This window comes from Thermobia domestica, chromosome 9 (assembly GCF_964235325.1).
Source record: "Thermobia domestica chromosome 9, izTheDome1.hap1.1, whole genome shotgun sequence".
Lineage (NCBI taxonomy): Eukaryota > Metazoa > Arthropoda > Insecta > Zygentoma > Lepismatidae > Thermobia > Thermobia domestica.
In genome coordinates, this window is record NC_137462.1 from 114,853,230 (window position 1) to 114,874,097 (window position 20,868).

Below are 20,868 nucleotides of genomic sequence, written 5' to 3' on the forward strand. Positions count from 1 at the left end.
CCTTTCTGTGGTAATAGTTGGTTCACAGTAAATTTTGGATTGTATTTGATAGTTATTTTTGATAGTCTGTATGAGTCATCATAGTAATGTTTTTTGTATTTTATTTTATTTATTTATTTATTTTATATTAGCATGAATAATTGTTCAGTTTGAATCCCATTTAAGCAGTAAATAACATGACTTCAATGCTGAAAAGGGTGTTACACAGTAATCAATCAATTCGCTTACACGTATTAATGTTTATGAGAAATACGAACACCTGTCCTGTATTTATTTTTAATTTTGCATATAAAGGAATGTTTATATTTTTATTTTAATATGAGACAATGAATAATTATTTTCTAATGTTGACACTGTAGAAAAAGACTACACCGTGTCTCAAAAGTCCGGTAACACTTTTCTTATTTTATTACACAAATACTACAAGTGATATAGCTGTCGTGTGTGTCATATAAAAGAGTATCTCAAATGTTTTTTAATATATGAGTTCACAATGCCTCGATATGGGAACCATGTGTAACATGGCATATGTCTAGACGCTTATCAAATTCTTGCCATACTGGTGGAAGTATATCCTGAGAGACAGTGATAACAACAGCTTCAATCCTGCGCTTGAGTGTTTCTACGTTTTCTGGTAACGGTGGCACATACACACTAGCTTTTATGTATCCCCTTAAGAAGAAATCATAGGGAGTTAGATCCGGGATCTTGGAGGTCACGTGTCGAAACTGATCATTTTTCCCTCCTCGTTCTATCCAGCGTTGAGGTAATTCATTGTTCAGGAATTCCCGAACGTCGTGATGGGGTGGGGCCCCGTCCTACTGGAACAGGAAATTGTCAGCATCATCTTGCATGTGTGGGAACAACTAATGCTGTAACATATCGAGGTACGTATGGCCAGTTACAGTGTGTTCTGCGAAGAAGAATGGTCCATAAAGTTTCTGCGACAACACTGCACAGAAAACCTTTACTTTGGGCGAATCACGCTCATTTTCGACGAATTCGCGAGGATTCTGGGTACCCCATATTCGACAATTATGTCTGTTCACTCTGCCATTTGTGTGGAAAGTTGTCTCATCACTAAAGATTATGCGATCCACGAAGTGCTCATCCTCTTCCATGAATCGTTGCACTCTGCTACAAAACTCGTAGCGCTGTTGTTTATCGTTTTGTTTTTTTAATTGGTGCAAGAGCTTCAATTTATAGGATTTCATACACAGTCCCTTACGTAGTGTTCTTCATACTACCGTCCGTGGTATTTGTAGCTCGCGGGATGCTCTACGAACAGACTTTTTCGGACTTCTTACAAAGGACTCTCTCAAACGGTCCGTCTCCTTTAGCCTAGCCGGCATAACCGTTATACGTAAAACTCAAATTTCTCTTACACGGTCAACGATCTCCTCACTCACTGTAGGACGGCCACTTCTGTTAGAACACATGTAACTAGTTGTCGCAAATTTATCACGCCAGGCATAAATAGACTTCCTGCTTGGTGCTTCTTTCGTGTACCTTGTCCTAAACCTCCGTTGCAAATCTGTAGCACTTTTGTTTTTATCGACCTCCAATACACAGAAAGCACGCTCTGCACCAGAAGTCGCCATGTTTACAACACGCCAACGCCAACTGCGGTGAATGTGGGAACTACGAGCATTGCCCGAATATATATATTTGACGGTGTCTACCGGTCACGAAATCAGAAAATGGTCATGAAAGTCACGAAATTTAGCTTTTGGGTCACGATTTTTTTAACTGTAGAAATGTAAGTACAGATTGGAAAATTTTGTTCTATAAAACGTCAAAGTTCACCACCAGAAATGTCTATGGTCGGATTTAGACGCTACCAAATCGCAAGCAAAGTAAGTTTCTATCACATGGATGAAAATTCGGCCTAATTCGCACCCAAATTCACTCTTCAAAATGTTAGACAATTATATGATTTGGTAAAGAAAAGGTCACGAAATTTCATTTTGGAATTTTTTTAGACACCCTGTTTGAGATCCTCTTCCATATGACATACACGACAGCTATATCACTTGTCATTTTTGTGTAATAAATTAAGAAAAGTGTTACCGAACTTTAGGACACGGCGTATATAGCTGCATACAGATGCTATTCCGCATATATGTGACCGAATTGTACTTACCAAATAGTTTAGAAATTCCATGGCGCCAGTTGCAGTGCTCAACTTGTTTCCTCTCATGCCAGACGATGGACCACCAACATAGTTTTTATTGCTGAAGGTTCCGTTGGAGAATTACGAGGGATCTTGTTACATTCCTCTGTCACAGCTTTTCAGAATCCAGTCCAGTTGTCACACGTCTCGTGCCCAAAGCTCTTTTATTATAGCAGTCCAAATCCACAAAATTCATTGGACTTGGGTCTGGAGACATCATATTATCTCGTGAAAAGATATGGCCTATATTTCAGTAGCCTTCTTCATTTCCTGGTACAATAGAAGGAACAATAGAGCTCTATATGTCTGGAGGTTTATGTGGAAGCTTTGTCTTGATGGATACAGACCATGTTTATCTCATTTTCACATGTATCTGGTAGTTGCGTTTGTAGATCGGCCTCAGAACCTCCTCCTGGTAGTACTGCGAGTTGAACGTTCGATGACAGTAGCTGGCAATCACTATATGAATCATTTCGAGAAAGCCGCTTTACATTTTCGGACATACTTGTAAAAAGCTTTTCCCTTTTGTTTCTGTACATGATGGCTCTTGGTTTACCGTAGCCGAAGAGTTACACCCACGCCTCATCCAATCTGGCGACATACCTCCACCTTTGCTTTGCTATTTGCCGCTCGTATAGCGTCTGAGCGTTATACTTTCGTTCCCGTCAGTAGGCATCGATAAGGTGATGACGGCTAACCTTGAACACCTTTTAGAGATTAAGGTGTTGGCACAAGATGCGGTTGACAGTTCCCGAAAACACACGTAGACGATTCACCATCCATCTTTGGGTCAGAGAATTCTTTTGCATGGCTGTTCTGCGAAGTTTCGTCTGCATGCTGGTGCTGGCTTATGTACACGACCGTGTTCTTCTCCCCTTTGTTGGAGAACCAAATGCTGGAGCCACGGAATCCTTATACTTGCCGATCACACCCTTTATTAAAGTCAAACTAATGTCACAACTCTTGCTCTTAAACACTGATTCCTGATCATTGAAACACCAAACATGCATCGTAAAAGGTACGAGATAACTCTCTCAAAAGCGATTCAGTTTTAGTGGCACTTTTGGCCCAGCAAGAAAACACGCATACACACAACTAGCCACTGACAAACACTCCTGACCAAGAAATTGCACGCGAGGGAAGGAATTGCGTTCGGTCTTCTTTGCACTCGATTCATGTATTTTCTTAGTACTATTAGTGAGAATATCCAGTTGATAACTTTTTGTTCTAACGAGTTATTCATTTTAGTTAGTATGGCTTGTACTGTTAAAAAACCGCATGGTCAGTGAGGTAACATGATGCGAGATGCTATAGGATACATTATTTAAATATAAGGTTTTACTTGTATCTTAAGTTAGGTGATTTACTTGTACAGGTTCAGTGTGCTCTGACACTTCCTTTAGGAGCTTCTTAAAATTGATAAAATTGACAGAGGGAGGAGGATTCCTAGTCTAGTTTAGCAATTTTAAGAAGCTACTGAAGAACGTAGCAGAGCACACTACTACAACTGTCCAAGTAAATCATTAAACTTGAGATAAAAGGTAAATTCGTAATGTAATGGGGTGCACTCAAGAATTCACTGTGAATCGGCTAAGCAGAGTAAGGAGAACTGAAAGTTTAAAAAGCGCAGTATAATAGGATTCTCCGTAAGAGATCTGAGTGCTGTTATCAGCAAGTAGGCATTAGGAACTCACTTCGGAAACAGCAGGGACCGGAGACTGCTGTATAAGTTGTTGCTCAAAAACGAGCTTTACGTGCTAATTGGAGGAATTTCACCAATATACGAGCTTCAAATAAGCCACTTCCTAGAAACGATAATTTGTTTCCCTGTCATGATCCATAAATGTAATCATAAAGAATACAGTACTGCTCTAGAGAACGTTATTAGCCATTGTAGCCATTGTGAAGCGTAGGGCTGCTGACAATTCGTACGTAATTGTTTTACCTGGTACGGTATGGCATCTGTCGATTGATTAATCTGAAATGTAGAATAAGCTGAAAAATGTATAGAGAGTCTAGGTAGCTTGGTACTTGCCACCTTCTGTGGCTACAGCAAATATTTCTGCCAGGACAATAATTTTATCATGTTTTCGAGGATCCATTCGAATAGGGTGCAGAAAATGTCGTATCAATGATAGAACTTTTTTGTTCAGAGCCTAATCTTTATTTAGTTCCACCTCGTAAGCATGCTGAGTTCCACATTTCACGCCGAATGTAGAGTCATCATATCCACTCGTTTATGGATACTTTACTTGGAAGAATGTGTGCAGTTATGTTTCTGTTCAGCGACCAACAATGTTAGTCCAATTGGAATTTCGCACCTATGCGTATCTTTCGGGACCTTCCACTCTTTCATAGCGATTTCATTATGCTAGTTCGTTTACTTTCATATAAATTTTAATCAACAGCAAGTCTTCTCCATTCATTTTTCTTTTCCTAACATTATTAAACAATAAATTGTATGAATGCAGGTGGAACCCACTTTATATAAAATTATCTACTTAATCTCATGGTAAATTATATAACATATTGCACTCCCCGCTGATCTGGTGCCGAGCGCGCCTGTAGTGTACGTTGTTCCGGGTTGATTCCCAGTATTATTTTGATTGGATGCAAACTAAGGCAACCCTGCTTAAATTCGGATAGATTCCTTTCACATGTGATACAGTTTTTGAAAATATGCAAGAATCATCGGATTTTTGCAAAATTCCCGCAAAAATAACCAATTACAAACGGTTCCTAAAGTTAGTGCACTTTTATTCAATGGTAACACGTAACTTTTTTGAAAAACACTAAAATTATTTGCTAGTTTTATTTGATACTCGAAACGCCGTAAATTCTCCAGAAAGTTCGCTTCCTGACGTGATAGTAAAAAAAAATTGCCTTTTTGTTTCTGAAGAACACAGTAACTGTATGTGTATCGTACCTGAAAAAGATTTTGGATCATACAATTAGTTTGTTGAGCACCTTCTGTTTACTTCTACAGCCTGGATTTCCGATTCACTTCTATGGACGCAACGATGCACGCAAGGAACTAAATGACAAAGTTTGAGTATATGTTTGTCACATGTTGTTACAGTAAGAAAAAGTGTCAAAATGATTGAGTGTCTAATGGTATTGAGTCAAAATGGTTTCTGAGTGCGTTGTCATTTGCTCGGTTGGCAAGTCTTTATGCAAAATGCGTTTCAAATCCCTAATTTGTACGGTTTCTTCATTTCAGTTTGGGATTATGGTCACTAACCTGCTGAAATTGCAATTACTTATCCGTCCGAGTTTAAGTTGAACTTTGTTTTCTTCTTTTCAATACAGTAACACTATACAACTCGGATGAGCTAAAAGTATAATTACGACGTGTTTTTAAATGTGATTTTAGTTACCAAATTTTGCATGTACATGGTTTAATCTGGATATTATGACGCATAATGCTCATTATCACTAGTCTGCGGTTATTCTATAGATAGATTTATTTTAAATTGTTTTCCTTTGTTTTTCGCAATGCTTTCGATAAAGTACTTGAGTTGAAGCCTCATGTAGTTACATTCTCAATACAAGCAAGGTATCCACGGTTAATGAGTTGGAAGGAAATAACAACAGACTCAAGTTGATCTCAGGTGCACAAGATTTTTGCACTATAAACAGGCTAGTAACATAATCGGCAGTTGAAATGAAGGAATCGTCATACCAATTAGGAATGTAAGAAGCTTTCTTTTTCTTCTTTTCTTCAAGACTCACCAGTTGAAGAAGGTGGAAGTGTTCACTGAAATCGTTTTGGCTCTCAATAGATACGTTGCACTAAGCGAACATCTTTTTTCTTAATTTCAAGTACAGCAATAATCTTGCACTGAAGTTCAGATTTTGTTTTAAAATTTTAAGGACTTGTAATACATTGTTAAGATGTTCATGTTTTATTTTGTAGGCCCGGTGGTGAGTTGAACCCAGGCGAGGATGAAGTAGAGGGGCTAAAAAGACTTTTGACAGAGGTATACTGTCTTTTATATTTTTCTTTTTCTAATTAAGTTTTGTATAGTGCGTGTATATAAATTAGTTAAGTTTCGTTAAACAATTGTGTGTGTTGATTGTTGTTATCATTCAGTTGTCAACAGCACATATATGCGTGCCTAAGTATGCGTTGTACAGTGCAATTTTACGTGTGGGCGTAAAGGACGGCATGAGAGCATAAAGAAGACTCAAATGTGTCCTGTCGTGTGGAATTTTTTTTTCTTAATTTAGTTAAAATGTTCAATTATTACAAATTGGTGTTGTAAATAATGTGCTTGTTTTGCTGTGAAAATACTAGAATTTTGGTCAGTCATTGTCAGCAATGTCAATCGCATTATTTTAATCGTCAGTTTTAAATATTTTATTCGATTGGATCAACAGATTCTGTAAATATGAGCCGATAGTTGTGACTGTTTTATTTCATGTCGGTTCCGAGTCTGTAGTTTAAAACAAAAGCTGTACAGTGTTAGTACATTTGTGGTAGTAGATATCCTGTTTATATAAATTTCCGATGTCCTTGGTAACTTTCAGCAATATTTCTTTGCAGGAAGACTAAGACGATCTAAATTGACTTTTCGCAAGTAGTAAAATTATGTGTACTGCATATGTGAGACGAATTATTGATCATAGTTTTTTAATGAATGTTAAATCTTCAGATACATTTTTAAAAATAACTCCCGTACAAGATTCAATAATACTTTCATTTTTATGGATAGTACACAAAGTTCGCATGTTCGGCTTATTACTGGGACGAAGGTAAGAAAAATTTTAAGGGGCCACGATGGCTCAATGGTAGAGCACTTACCTCTCTGACCCCCTGAGGTCCTTAGTTCGATTCCAACTCCCGCCAAGTGGACTTTGTGGTGGACAAAAACTGTGTTCATAGGTTTTTTCGGGTTCCCGTTTTCTTCTCTCGTTATTTTCATGCTTCTTATCGTCGTCTCCCTTAGCCTCATTGCATAATCGTGGAAAGTTAAAAGAAAGAAAAAATAAAGATATTTCGTGTCTACAATAAGTAGCAAAAAGTGTTGGACGGAATAGATAGATAGATAGATTGGTAGATATATATATAAATATAAATAGATAATTTATTAATTTTGCACAGGATAAGATTCAGTGACAGGCCTTGTGTATGCGTCGATGATTTTTTAAGTTGCTAATTATCTCTCGTCTCTACCAAAGAAAAGCATACATAGTTGCCCATTTTTCCATCGTGTAAAAGAAAATCCACTTTAGACTTGCTTTCGAAATGACAATAATGTGTGTCGTCGCCTTTGCTTGTGTCTTCGTACGGATCTTTCAAATTAGAAGTAATGATTTGAGTTTAGGGAAGATATAGGCATATAATAAAGGAAAAGCCAGGAATTGGTATGATTCAATGTAGCAAAAAAATTAAAATTCTCTTGTTCATTCTGAAACCTTATTGTGCGGAAAGTGCCAATAAATTCAAGTCCTTTTCTTTAACAAAATAATGAGATATTCAAACTGCCTAAGTTTCTTTGTAAAATAATCGTTGTAAATGATATCCAAATTTCAAACTTAGTTATATGGAATAATATTTTTACATGTCTATTAATTGTATTGAATCCAGACAGTTGATACTTGCCTCAAGTGATGTAGTTGACCATAAGGCGATCTGTGTTGTGTTCTTTCCTCGTTTTATTTACCGACAACTGTACTTGCATAGAATGAAAGGCGATATATATATTGACATTTGTAAGTAAATTGATGTTATTATTCACACGTTTTATGTTCGTTTTTATTGTTTTATGAAATTAATTTAAAAGTTCAGATATTTTTTCAGAGTATGGTATGCTTCTTAAAGTAAAGAAAGATAGTGTATTCTGTAAGTATATCAAGTGTGTGAGAATCATTGTTATGCTTTGAGCAAGAAATATTAATAATTCTGTAGAGGTTATTTCATAATATTTCTCAGTTGTATGGAAATAAAGCAATCACATTCTTTTTTTTAAAACACTGTAGTTGTGTCTGGACATTGTGTGAAGAACAGTGTCCGCTTTAACATATATTATATAGATTTTCAAAGAGAAATAGGAGCCTCTTTTTTCAACAAGAAAATACATGTGAAGTTTACACCATTGTATTAATAATTCTTGCAGCTTTGTTTTAAAATCTGAAAACAAATTTTAATGTAAAAATCGTGTAGTGGATTATTTATTTATTTATTACACATATCGCTGTGTCTTGCAGAAAATATCATTGTATCTTTATTTTTGTGTACAAACATAATGTAGCATGTATTTAATATCTGTGCAGTAATATCATTTTTTGTCGAAAAATTACGAAAATACTTTTTAGAAACATTATTTCGATGTGCAGAATTGGGAAGAAGGAATGAGTGAGATATTAGGTAATAAATGCAGCAAACATTACGTACAAATGTGAACATGTAATCAAGGAGCCGCGGTGGCTCAGAGACTGTGTGTGCCATGCTGCCAGCTGTCTCTCAATATAAATAAACCATGCCGCGCCAGATGGTGACCGGGTACCTTAGAATTGTGTGTGTAATGAATCAAATGCAGATCTCACGTTTATTGACTCATACTCATAGCTTAACCATAATAACTCCACATTTTTAGATCCTACATATATAGAGTACACTGGAACGAAACCTCATATTGCATTAATACTCAAACACCAAATTGCTGACAATAGCATTCTTAATTTTCAAAATTGCAACCGTCGCTTTTTGAGTAATTGTTCTTTACTCAAAGCACATTGTGCCTATGTTGAATGAGCATTGCCCAATTTTGCAACAAAGAAACACTTAACATTGATCTGTGGGAATCTATGCATGATTTCTGGGTTCCGACGACTATCTTTCCTTTGTTTGCCAAGTGCTCCCTCAGGCTATAACTGGCTTAGAAAGTTCCTGATAATTGATGAAGGCAATGTACTAGTCTTCGAATGTTTTGAGTGAAATTACTCAACGGTACATACATATGTTGAAGTACTTCTTTTAACATACGTTATTTCCATGCATGTACAGTACACACACACACACACACATTAGAAATGCGCGTTTTTTTAAGTTAGCAAGAATATTTTGTTAAGTGGCATTTGGACGTTTGCGAAAAATCTTCTGTTAATCATTGATCTATTACTATTGAACTAATCTATTAACAATGTTTTTTTCTTTCTTTCTTTCTTGTACAATCCGCGGCAAAAAACCTGCAACATGAGGATGTAAGTTTATTGTGAAACTACGCCTAACAGCACTGGGAATGAACATAACGTCTAAGTGGAATGAATCACGCCAGGATAAACCTCGGCCTCCTCCCGTGCACACTTATTTTGGAGCAAAAGACTTCTTCATTTCACAATAAACTTATATGTTCATGTTGCAGGTTTTTTGCCGCGGATTGTACCACACCATATACTACTTTACTTAAGTTGTAGTAGTACATGGTTCTGTCTGTATCATGGCAACCCAGACTAGACATTAACATAATAGTTTTAAAGTTCAAATAGAGAGTCAGCACTACTAAATACCTTCAATTATATCTGCTGAAAAGTAAACTAAATTTTCCTTCGTAAGATAGAAATTGACTTCAGTTCTGTAGACATAATAATTTCGATCCATGTAAATGTAGGGTATTCATTTATTTTTAAATTTGTTACATATCTTCAAATTGTTGAGAATTAGTAGCATCAGGTTTTAAAGATTCTATATAGCCACTATTCAGTCTATTCTCATTAAAAAAAAAAATCAATCCCGTAATCTTGTAATAATCGTTCTATTAGGTACTTGCTTGTGTCACCTTTTCTTTTTTATCATGTTATTTTAGTCTTTCCTTGAAAAAGAAGACAATTGAAATACATCACGAATTAATTATAGGTACTCGTATAGTGTGTACAGGACAAAGATGAAATTAGAAGACAGAATCACTGGAAGAATTCATGGAAAAATTGTATACCGTTAGTTGGTTGACATATTTTCCAGATGCTGGATTGTAAGAAAGGGCTCTAAGAAATAGGCATCACAGTCACCTAACGGCAACCCCATGATCTGCAAAATTACGAAAGCAGTTGTGAGATGTATGCTGCAAAGAGTCGGAATTTGTATTATCTCCGGTAGAGGATATTTGCAACAACAGTTGTTCTGGATCGTTAAATTTCGAAGGAGTGAGGTATAACATTAGAGAAAATGAGCTTTTCAGAGAGACTTTTTGCCATATGCGCTATATAAGACATGGACCTAGATATTAACATGTGATTTCTGGTGGGGACGCTCGATCGATAAAATGTAATAGTTTTTTCGGGCCTATCACCCTGAGTTTTCAGGCAAATACCGGCATGGTTCGTACCATAATAGTCCAAGGCCGCTTCCTTTCTTCCTCTCTAATTCCCCGAGCAGTGTGATCGCCGAGGGACGTCATCCCTCATACGTGATGCTAGTATGGCCATAGCTGCCGTAAACCCAGATATCTACTTCCTAATCGAACTACATGCGTGGGTTATTCGGAAAATAAGTTTTCCTTGGCAGCTGTCTGCAGAAATGTTTGTGCAGGACAAATAATATAATCCGAAAATAGAGCAAAGCTTTCTTGATTTTTCTATATAAGAACCTAGGACGTAGATGCACTTCTCATACAACTTTACAAGATTTAAAAATTCCTCTTGGAAAAAAAAATATTGTCCTGCATACAGAAAATCTCTTGTACGGCTGTCTTTACTTCGTTGTTGGTTCAAAAGTGCGTTCTTTAATGCGGGAACGAGGTAGAAGTCACAGGACGAGAAGTTGGACTGTAGATAAGCAAGGCGGTCCCAACTGAACATGCCAAGATGGTTTTTCTTGCAGCTGCCGAATGTGGTCTCACATTGTTGTCCAAAAGAACGCCAAGCCCACGGGCCTTATTCATATCGCACAACCCCTCGCACTTTTTGATCACGAGTGCAAAACACGTCTTCTCTCAATACTTTACGAGCACAGAAAGAGCCGCTCATTCAAATTTTTTGCTAGCACTACGATCTGAGAAATCCCAAGATCTGGATCTGTCACCAAATAACATGGACCATTCTTGCATTAGTCCAGTGTCCTGTTTGTCACATAAATTTACGGTTTCCTGGGGGAGTAAAGGAGGGCAAATTATTTTTCAACTTAGGAATTGAAACCGAATCTTCGACACTAGAGGTGGTCGAACCATGAGGGAGCCTGAGCAAGTGTTCCTGCCAGTTTTAGAGTTTGCAAACAAGCAAGAAAGGGGAAGAAAAAAGTAAGAAACAAACCTTAGTAGGATACAAAAGCATACTGGAAACTAGTGATGATTGCAATTGAAAATTAAATACACATGCTACATGATAACCAAGATTTATAATTACACAGAGTTTATAATACTTAAATAAGAATGTAAAAATTCATTGTTTTCAAACTTCCGTGCCAGATTGAGCAAGGAAGATAAGCGAAAGCTGAACAAGCAGTAGAACATGTGTGTTCAAGACAGTCCTACTGTAATATTATTTATTTTAATTTTGCTTAAATAAAATGAACTTACCCTATTTAAAATATCCTAGAACCATGTTTCCACTATATGAAATTTTCTTCCAATGCAGATTTTACTAAATATTCGAATTAACTCTGACTCTTGGAATGTTTACTACAAACTAATAATAGGATTAAATCGTATACCAGATAATAATAATAATTGGAATGCTAACTGGATGCGTAAGATATTACTGCACCTCAGTTCAATTGTGTAATTACACTGATTGTATTATTTTCTTAAATACAGCAAAGGATTCAATGAAACGTTTCACCGTAAAATTGTGAATTTTATAAATGTGTTTTAATGTAAAGTTTCAAATCTTAGTTAATAATTCGTTAAATCTAATTCAGATATTAATATATGTCATCTTCTTTAAGAAAACTTGTATCTATTTGCTTTTTAAAGATTAATTTGTTTTTATCAGTGTTATTAATTGCTTATTGTAAGTTCGATTATTGTTGTTATAGACATTTGTCTGTGAAGTGACTCAACTTGATGAATTATTTTTTTTTTTAAAGTGTAAATATTTGTGGACAATTAGCAGACTTGAGAAATTAAACGAGGACATTTTTATTCGTGTGCCAATGTTGTCAGTGGATGCTTCAATTTAGTTTTTTTTTTCTTTTTTTAATTATTTTTATTTATTTATTTTTAATAAATAACTTGCACGTTCATACTCTTAAACAGACTGTAGTAGTAGAGTGCAGTGTCACACGCACACACACGCAAGTACTTTTGATCTAGAGCAAAAGAATTTAAAGCAGAGACGATTTCTCTACTAACGTCAGGCCCAGTGCGATGGTCATATACTAGTATTGCCAGATCGAAAGTAGGTAACAGTTATAGCATTATTTGCTTCCGGTGGGTTGTAAAATACGTAACATGCAGAAATTACAGTTTGTGGTTTTGTGCTGACGTAACAGTGAGAATAGTTATTTTATTTTTTTAAGGGTATGGTTTCCTGAAACTCCTTTATATATGACAAAAAGAAATCTCAAGAACTATTTGATAGATCATCATCAAACTTAGTAAGGATGTAGGTCAAGAATTAGCAGTCGAGCTCGTTGATGGAGGAGATATTCAAATCAGAACTGGTAGAAAATAATTTCCTGTTTTTTCATTGATCCGTATAGAGTAAAAACGGTAATAGCCAGAAGTGATTTTGTACAACCGATTAAAAGTTCATCTTAACTTTACTAAAACCGGATGTGGTAGAAATCTACTACAACTTCCAGTTTTAATATTGATCTATATGGAGCCGACGATTTTTTTTGGAATCGATTTAGCGTTCTAAGAAAAGATACCATCTTCTCCCCTATCCCTTTATTCAAAATATAGGTTTTAGCACGTTGGTTGCTGTAGAATAAAAACCGTAACAGATAGTGAGAAGTACTTTTCTGTAATTAATTGATAGACCTAAGAATATGTTGTATATTTAATCCAAGTAAAATCTGAAATGGCAGAAATCAGTCACTTTCTATTTTAATATTGATCGTCATAGAATAAATGCGTAATTAGTAACGAGAAGCTATTTTCTGCAATCAAGCAAGCGTCAAAGAAAATGTTCTACTTCACTTCCAATATCTTTACTAAATCTGGAAGTGGCAAAAATCAGTCACTTCGGGATTTAATGTTGATCGTTATAAAGTGAAAATGGTAGCAGCGAGAAGTGGAATCAATTAAGCTTCCCAAGAATATATTCCATCTACACTATAATCTCTTCTAAAACGGGAAGCGACAGAAAATCAATCACTTCCGGTTCTAACTGATCACCATAAAATTAATTCGTAATAAATAGAGAGAAGCAGTTTTCTGTAATCAGTTAAACGTCCAAGAATCCATCTCCAGTTTCTCTACTAAAACCGAAAGTGATGGAAATATACCAGCACTACTGGCTTTTAATATTAATTGAGAAAGTAACACGTACAAAGGAAACTCCTTCACGTGGTGTACACGTGACGCAGCTACCTAGTTTAAATTTCTGAAATGTGAGACTTTACAAACAAGAAATTGATCGAAGATTGTACAGCATGTAAATTATATTTTCAAGAAAATAAATGTGAAACATGTGCTGGCTCATTCTTTATATCGATAGTTGGATCTGCCATCATCTGAATTTCTTTCAACTTGAATGGATTAAAGATTTTGTACATTTTAGGAAACCTGTGATAAATAGCGGAATGAAAATATTAATAATTGATAATCTGTTCAGATTTTTGTCTTCCTCCTCCTCTTCAATTTAATATCGTAAATTAATGTATATCATGATATTGATTGATGATACGGTATTTACTTCGTATGGAGATTAGGCCTTGTCTTCCTATTACCTACCTAAAATTTACTCGTAATTCATTGCTTGCTAAGAGCTCGGAAAAAGATAGCAATGTCGCTACCGAACATTTATTAATAGCATGTGAAAATTTGGTTACTGAAAAGCGTAATTATTGTGCCAATACTTCGTTTACTTAGCATCCACATTAGAAGCGTAAATGAACTTCTGAAGCTATGCAAGTTTCGTTGACACCGGAAGTAACAAAATCCACCCATTCCACTTGATCCACCCATTTCAGTTGCATGCGATAAAAACTTCACTGCCAGGTTTGTCAGTTAGGAATAGAGGAATAGTATTTAATTGCAAGATAGGTATATGCAATATCTATCCAGAACTAAAAATAACAGTAAATACAAACAAAATTAATAAAAATAAATATATAGTTATAAAATATATAAAATGTAATTATTTAAAATGAGATTTAAAAGTACTAAACCAAGAAAATGTCAAAGTAAAAAGAAAGAAAAAACGGTTAAAACTAAAAGGTATATTAAGTAATAGTAATAATACATATAATCCCTGACTACAACACATTTCTTCCAAGTTCTCGTAACTTCGAACAGCCCCACTAATGTTATTAATTAAAAAAAAAAAAAATGGCCGTGTGAAACTTTCTGATTGAAGTTTCATTTTATAAATGCCCCATACTATTAAGTTTTTAAATTGTCAAATTCTAGTTCCCCTTTCCATGCATCAACAATCATGGGTACTTCTGCAATATCCATTTTTAAGCTTGGTCTATGCGGCTCATCTCAACAGTTCGTCCAGCATCAAACTTTGGCGCGTAAATATTCTCGAACTCCATGTCCTGCACAAAGAATGGGAAGATATCCGCTAACCACATCCGTAATTTTTATGACTGGCTGCGTCTTGCAACTTAACTTCCACTTTCGACCTGATAGCAGCATACCAGGGCAGATCAGTAAGTAAGTAAGTAACACATCTATTTTTGAAGAAGAAAGCAATAGATAACACGTAAAGAATATATACAAAGTAAAGGCTTAATAAAGCTACTTTTCAACATAGCCATCAAGTCTCAACACATTCCCCCCCACCGTGATACAAGTTTCAAAACTTCTGTTGTGAAGGTATACGATTGTTCCCTCAGTCTACTTCATTTTCGACATTGAGTTCTTAAGAACTTTGGGAAGATTTATTCATTCAAATTAAAACGACCATCTAGTTCATTGAACTTTTTATCAACATTTTAATGAAGACAGCTAAGTATTTATATAATCACCTTCCTTATTTCATCAGCTTGTAAATTATTAGAAATAAAATTTCAGGCTCAGCCCTTATTCCATTGCCGTATTCGATTGGGACATGTGTTTCCCCAGACACGTGCCTCTAAAATTTAATTGAACGTTTGACATCTCATTAATTGGCCCGAACAAAACTAACCAACCAGAGCAGTCGTGGCTGATTATGGGAAAAACATTAATGAAGTACACAGGTCGACACTTCCACCTTGGAGACTAGAGGTTGTCTCCAGATTAAGGAACTGTTGCTAGTCTTTGACAAGATTCGACTATGGATCTAAATTAGCGCTTCCCACTGCTCTTGATTCGTGGTAGTCACCCCTTGGTTGTAGACAGAATGAACCGTTTATGTACCATGGATTACGTTTACAGTTATATCGCCTATGTTTGAAAGCCGTTTGTCCAGCCGCAGCTACGCCGCCATCTTCCATGTCACCAAGGAAGAACCAAGAATCGATGTACATCAGAGGTTCTGCTCTGTTAATCGTTTTCTTAATCCTGTAGCTCATCCTTCTCATTCTTTCACCTCCTTTATACCCTTCACTATTTTAGTCTTTTCATATTTTTTAAATGCTGAGTTTCATTTATATATTCCCAAGCATAATTTGGCAGAATTAGATGCAAGGGAGATTTATCAGCTTTCATCCCCTATCATCGCTTTTGTTAATTAGTATCATTTCGTTACAAACGCTGACAATCATTCCTCTGCATACTATTTATAGAAATCCGTCTTTTGGGAGTGTAGGCAGATGCGTATACGCCGATTTGACGTGGTCTTCGAAGTTGAAACGTTTACCGGCCAGTAATTTTTTCCACTGGGCCAAAAAGGTGATCTGAAGGTACGAATATACAAATCACCGGTCATTACGAATTGCCTCTTCAATGGCAACGACATTCTCTTCACATGATACTGTTAATGGAGACCCGGCATGTAACAAACCTGCAGTGTTCACATGAGCCTCTTCAATGAATTTGCACCAACTGGAGATGTTCCAACAGTCCATACAGTCTTCCCCATACACACACATCATTTCCTGTGAATTTCACATGGATTTCATTCATTTGTCTACAAAGGCAAATTACACCTCTCTGCTTCTCACAAGTAGACGACTGTAACATCCCATATTTGCTTACTAGTTCATGCTTGTCCCACTAAAAGTGCACTTGATCGAAAATTGCCGACTACAGTATAATATCGTAAAAGAAAGAAAAAAAAGTGCGTTACTTATTACGCTGCTTTTGTACTGAAGCGGAAAACATATCTTTTTTTCCCATGCATTCGATAAAGCTTCAACGATAGTGCCAATCAGGTTTCTCTTTTCAAATCTTAACTTGGTTGGTACACTCCGTTGGTGTCTTGAGGTTATTAAATTGTACCTCAAATCTTTTTGACTAGTAAACTGTTCATTAAGGGTCACTCTTACCGAATTTTTGCTACTTTACGCAAAATATTGCATTATTAATTCGTAAAAAATTGAAGTATAACCGATTTCATTGTAATTTGAAGAGTTTAAAATGTAGGAATCGAACTCGAATCTTCAGCTTACGATTGCGCTGCTCAGTCAGTTATCGAGCATCCACATACTTTCACTCGTGAGATTGGTTCTCAGTCATTCATTACATGGCTTATGCTCTGCAGTTTTTCACAGTTCGAATTTCGTTTAATTCGCACCTATGGAGAATACAATTTGAAAAACTCATTCATTTCTTCTATTCATAGTTTACATAATCTGCTTCGTAGATTTGAATAGCAGTGATTAACAGTGATACAATATTCAGTTCTAAGCTCTTCTGTTTATTTAAAATATTCAATATGAGATTTGATCCTCTGCAGAATATATATATCAAACTTCTTACTGTATTGTGAAGAACAAATTGGCTTTCGAGGAAATCTGATGATACTGATTTCGATAATCCTTTAAGAGGAGAAATTAAATTTTCGTCTAACTCGTTTTATTACCTATTTTAATCCTTTGATTTCATGAAAGTGACAATTAAAATTTGCGAAAAATGGCCCCTTCAATTATTAGATGTTTAATGATTGAAATCATCTAAGGGCATTGGAAATATGCGAGATGCGGCGGTGAATTCAATAATGTGACCACAGAGAGGGAAGAAAATTTTTCTGAATCACTGGATGTACAAATACTAAATTTGATATCTCTTGTCCTTTTTGGTACACCAAATACGAACGTATCTTAAAACATGACATCTTACACGAAAACTGGTCAGTAGGCTTTCTTTTTACAGTCTGTTTTGTCCTAGACATCGATAAATTATAAGGGTGTATAGTATGGAAGAGATTTACAAGAAATTGTAATGGAGCATTACGGTAGTTGATAAAATATTCTCAAGTTTGATAATGAAGCTAATTGTGTTTTTCTGTATGAGTTTGAATTTGTCAACTCTATTGTTATATCTGTAAATGTTAGAATTAGCGTGGTAAGCGTTATGGGTGTAATATGCTTGTTTGCAGACTCTTGGAAGACAGGACGGAGTGAAACAAGAGTGGATTATTGAGGATACGATAGGAAATTGGTGGAGGCCAAATTTCGAACCACCGCAGTACCCTTATGTCCCACCTCATATCACTAAACCTAAAGAACATAAGAAGCTTTTTCTCGTGCAGCTGGCTGAAAAGGGTAGGCTAATGACTTTTTAAGTGCTTTATTTTTTATTCGTATGAATATAAAAGACTAAACTTATTGTTCTAGAGTTGTCGATTATTTCATTGCGTGTGCATTTCATTTTGGGAGCAAATAACCAGGAGCTATCGGAAAATATTTAATCTCTTAGGAAGAGAAGGAATTTTTAATATGGTAATTTTCAGATAGCACTGATTCATTCATTGTTATGCAAGAAACAAAAGGGAAAGTTTTAAATGAAACTCGAATTTGTCTCATAGTGAAGTGCACAAATATATAAATATAAAATATTATAACAAATTTCAATGTTAATATTTATTTTTGTATTTTCGTTTCTGTTAACTAAATGAGAACTCTACTGCTTCTACTCGACCCCTAATGAGATTGTTTCACAGTTTCGCTACAAATCTTACACATTTTAGCCCATAAGGTGAGCGATCTTTAGAAACAGTTGTGGTACTAGGAAGTGTTAACGGTAAAATAGGCAACCATAATAGTATCTAACGGTATACCAAAGTCAGCTGAGTTTTCATTTAGTTCTTTTTTTCTTTCTGTGTGGCGCTTCCTATTAGTATGTTCTATCTTTTTTTCCGTTCTATATGTACATTCATATTATGTGTCATAGTCAATGCTTGTACAACTACAATTGTAAAGTGAGCATGTAGTAAATTGTTTCTATTGAACTGACAAAACGAAAAGACTAAATTCACAAGCAAACAAGGAAAAAATAATGTTACGGCTTGTACTTAAGATTAAATAAGTTCAGATAATGTGAAATCGTAGTAATGTTAAGTTATAGTGTCATTTGTGCAAATAATCTGTCATTTGGAAAATAATTCTGTAAAACATTAAAAAAGAAATTCAAGTAAAAAGTTTTCATTTGTGAGTTTTTACTTTAGAATTTTGTTTACACGTAATATACTCAGTTTGCAAGAAATATATTACATTAACGAGATATGGGGAGGAAGGTGCACTGAACGGATGCTAATGACAGTTTAATAATTTGTAATCATCTAGAAATGAGTAGCCAAGTAAGATTATTATTATATTTTGCAAAATAATTTACTTCCCTTACATATCAGCGTTGTTTTTTTACATTTTGCTATTTGCATAATAAACTGCAAAACAAATTTAAATTTGTATAACAATTGTTAGTTTTGTACAGTATTTTCGGCAGCGAAAGAAATTAATGTTATGTACTGTACTGTTTTCTTTGGACATACATAATAAAAGTAAATTTTTAATGTAATACAAACAAATATGATAGTGAAGGCAAAATAAGGAAGAATTAATGACAATTATATATGTTTAAAAAAGTACTAACTTTGTTATTCTACAGATCACCTAAACTGGTAGCTTGTTCTAGGTGTGTACATGTTAACTACCAAATCGTAATGCCGTAAAGAAACGAAGATTGCACAATCTGTTTTTTTTTACCCATGTTACCATTGGTTATTCTTTACAGCCTCCGAAAGATTATTTTGCTCAAAGATTTTGTGAACAGTGCTGTGAAAGAACGAAGGACGTTTAACTCGAATTAATTAGTACAATGCTAAGAGAAAAAAGCTTTGAAATTAACCGGGTGGGAATGTGGAAAACGAATGGATTTGTTCTGTGAAATATAAGTGGTGATAATCGATTCGGAAAATGTATATAACTTTATTTATTTTTGTCAAACCGTAAGACATTGCTGTAGATACAGTTTGAAAAATACACAATTTTCTATTAGAGGGTTAAAAGAAAAGAAAAAGAACATTGGTTATTTACTTCAGCAATCTATAGATAGTTTAATGTATTTATTACTTAAAATATATTTAAAAAAAAAAAACGTTGTATTTTGTTTAACTATTTGCTTGAAAAATCAAGTAAAAGTATTGATACTTGCGGTAGTTTAGTCTGAAAAGGCCATTTTCATTGACAGGTTGTCGGTTCAAATATCATTGATTCCCACACTGTCCTTTTCGTTGATTCAGATGACCCAAACGCCAAGGAGATCCCTTATTATAGCATATCGACTAGTAATGGACACAAAAACTGGATTTCCAGTTGTTACTTTTTTAGAAAACCAAAACTATTATTAAAATTTTCGGAAACTGGTGTTTCAGTTTATTTTTGAAACTAGAGACTGCTAGTATACTACAGGAATCACTTGCACAGCGGACATGATATTAGCATGTAACATTAAAACACTGAAGCGAATCCAAGACGAAAGTAATTGTAGTTACTAAACAAAAGCAATCTTCAAATTTCAGTTCTTCTGAATCTGGGTTTGACCATCACTAATATCGACTGATGTTGCAGAAAGTGTGAGAAAGGAGAGCGTGAAAATAAGGTTAATGCAGAAGAGTGCAGAATAATTAATAGGAAGTTAAACAACTTGTTACCAAGGGAATCAGACAGAGCAAGGGAAGACTTTACAAATGAAAATGTGGGGATATAGAAGGATTAGAAAGAGTTGGAAAATATGAATAAATGTACAAGGAAATAAAATCTATAGAAGTAAGGAAGAAACAAGAGGGCCAGTAGCAAATAAGAATGCTAAGTAAGCGAGAGGAGTGAAGTCTTAGGAAGATGGAAGAAATATGTTGAGGGCTTGTATAAAAATGGGGATAGACTACGTGGCCTAGATATTCAAGCAGAAAATGAAGTACGCAAGGATGTTAAAAGGTTTATTTAATATTCTTCGGGATGGGTTGGAAAAGCATTATCCGAGATTAGGCATGAAAAGGCAACCGGAATAGGTAATATACCAATCTGATTCATTAAGAATATGGGAAACAAGAAAGAATTATTCCGACTTCGCAATGAAATATATATATATATATATATGAAACAGGAGAGTGGCCAAAATACTTCGTGAAGACGATCATGATATAGCGGGCTAAGAAATCAAACCCAGAGAAATGTGCGGACTCAAAACTATAGGTGTCATATCGCATGCAGCAAAAAATGT

The 20,868-nt window shown here is 35.2% G+C and overlaps 1 protein-coding gene across 4 annotated transcripts in view; it reads left to right on the forward strand.

The window, feature by feature from the left end:
• Cpsf5 (cleavage and polyadenylation specificity factor subunit 5) overlaps nucleotides 1–20,868 on the forward strand; it is a 62,086-nt gene that overhangs the window by 15,858 nt on the left and 25,360 nt on the right. For all 4 annotated transcript variants that reach the window (XM_081771735.1, XM_081771734.1, XM_081771736.1 and 1 more), the window contains exons 3-4: nucleotides 6,090–6,153; nucleotides 17,747–17,912. In XM_081771735.1, the coding sequence (XP_081627861.1) occupies nucleotides 6,090–6,153; nucleotides 17,747–17,912 (230 nt within the window). The remainder of the gene's footprint in view (nucleotides 1–6,089; nucleotides 6,154–17,746; nucleotides 17,913–20,868) is intronic.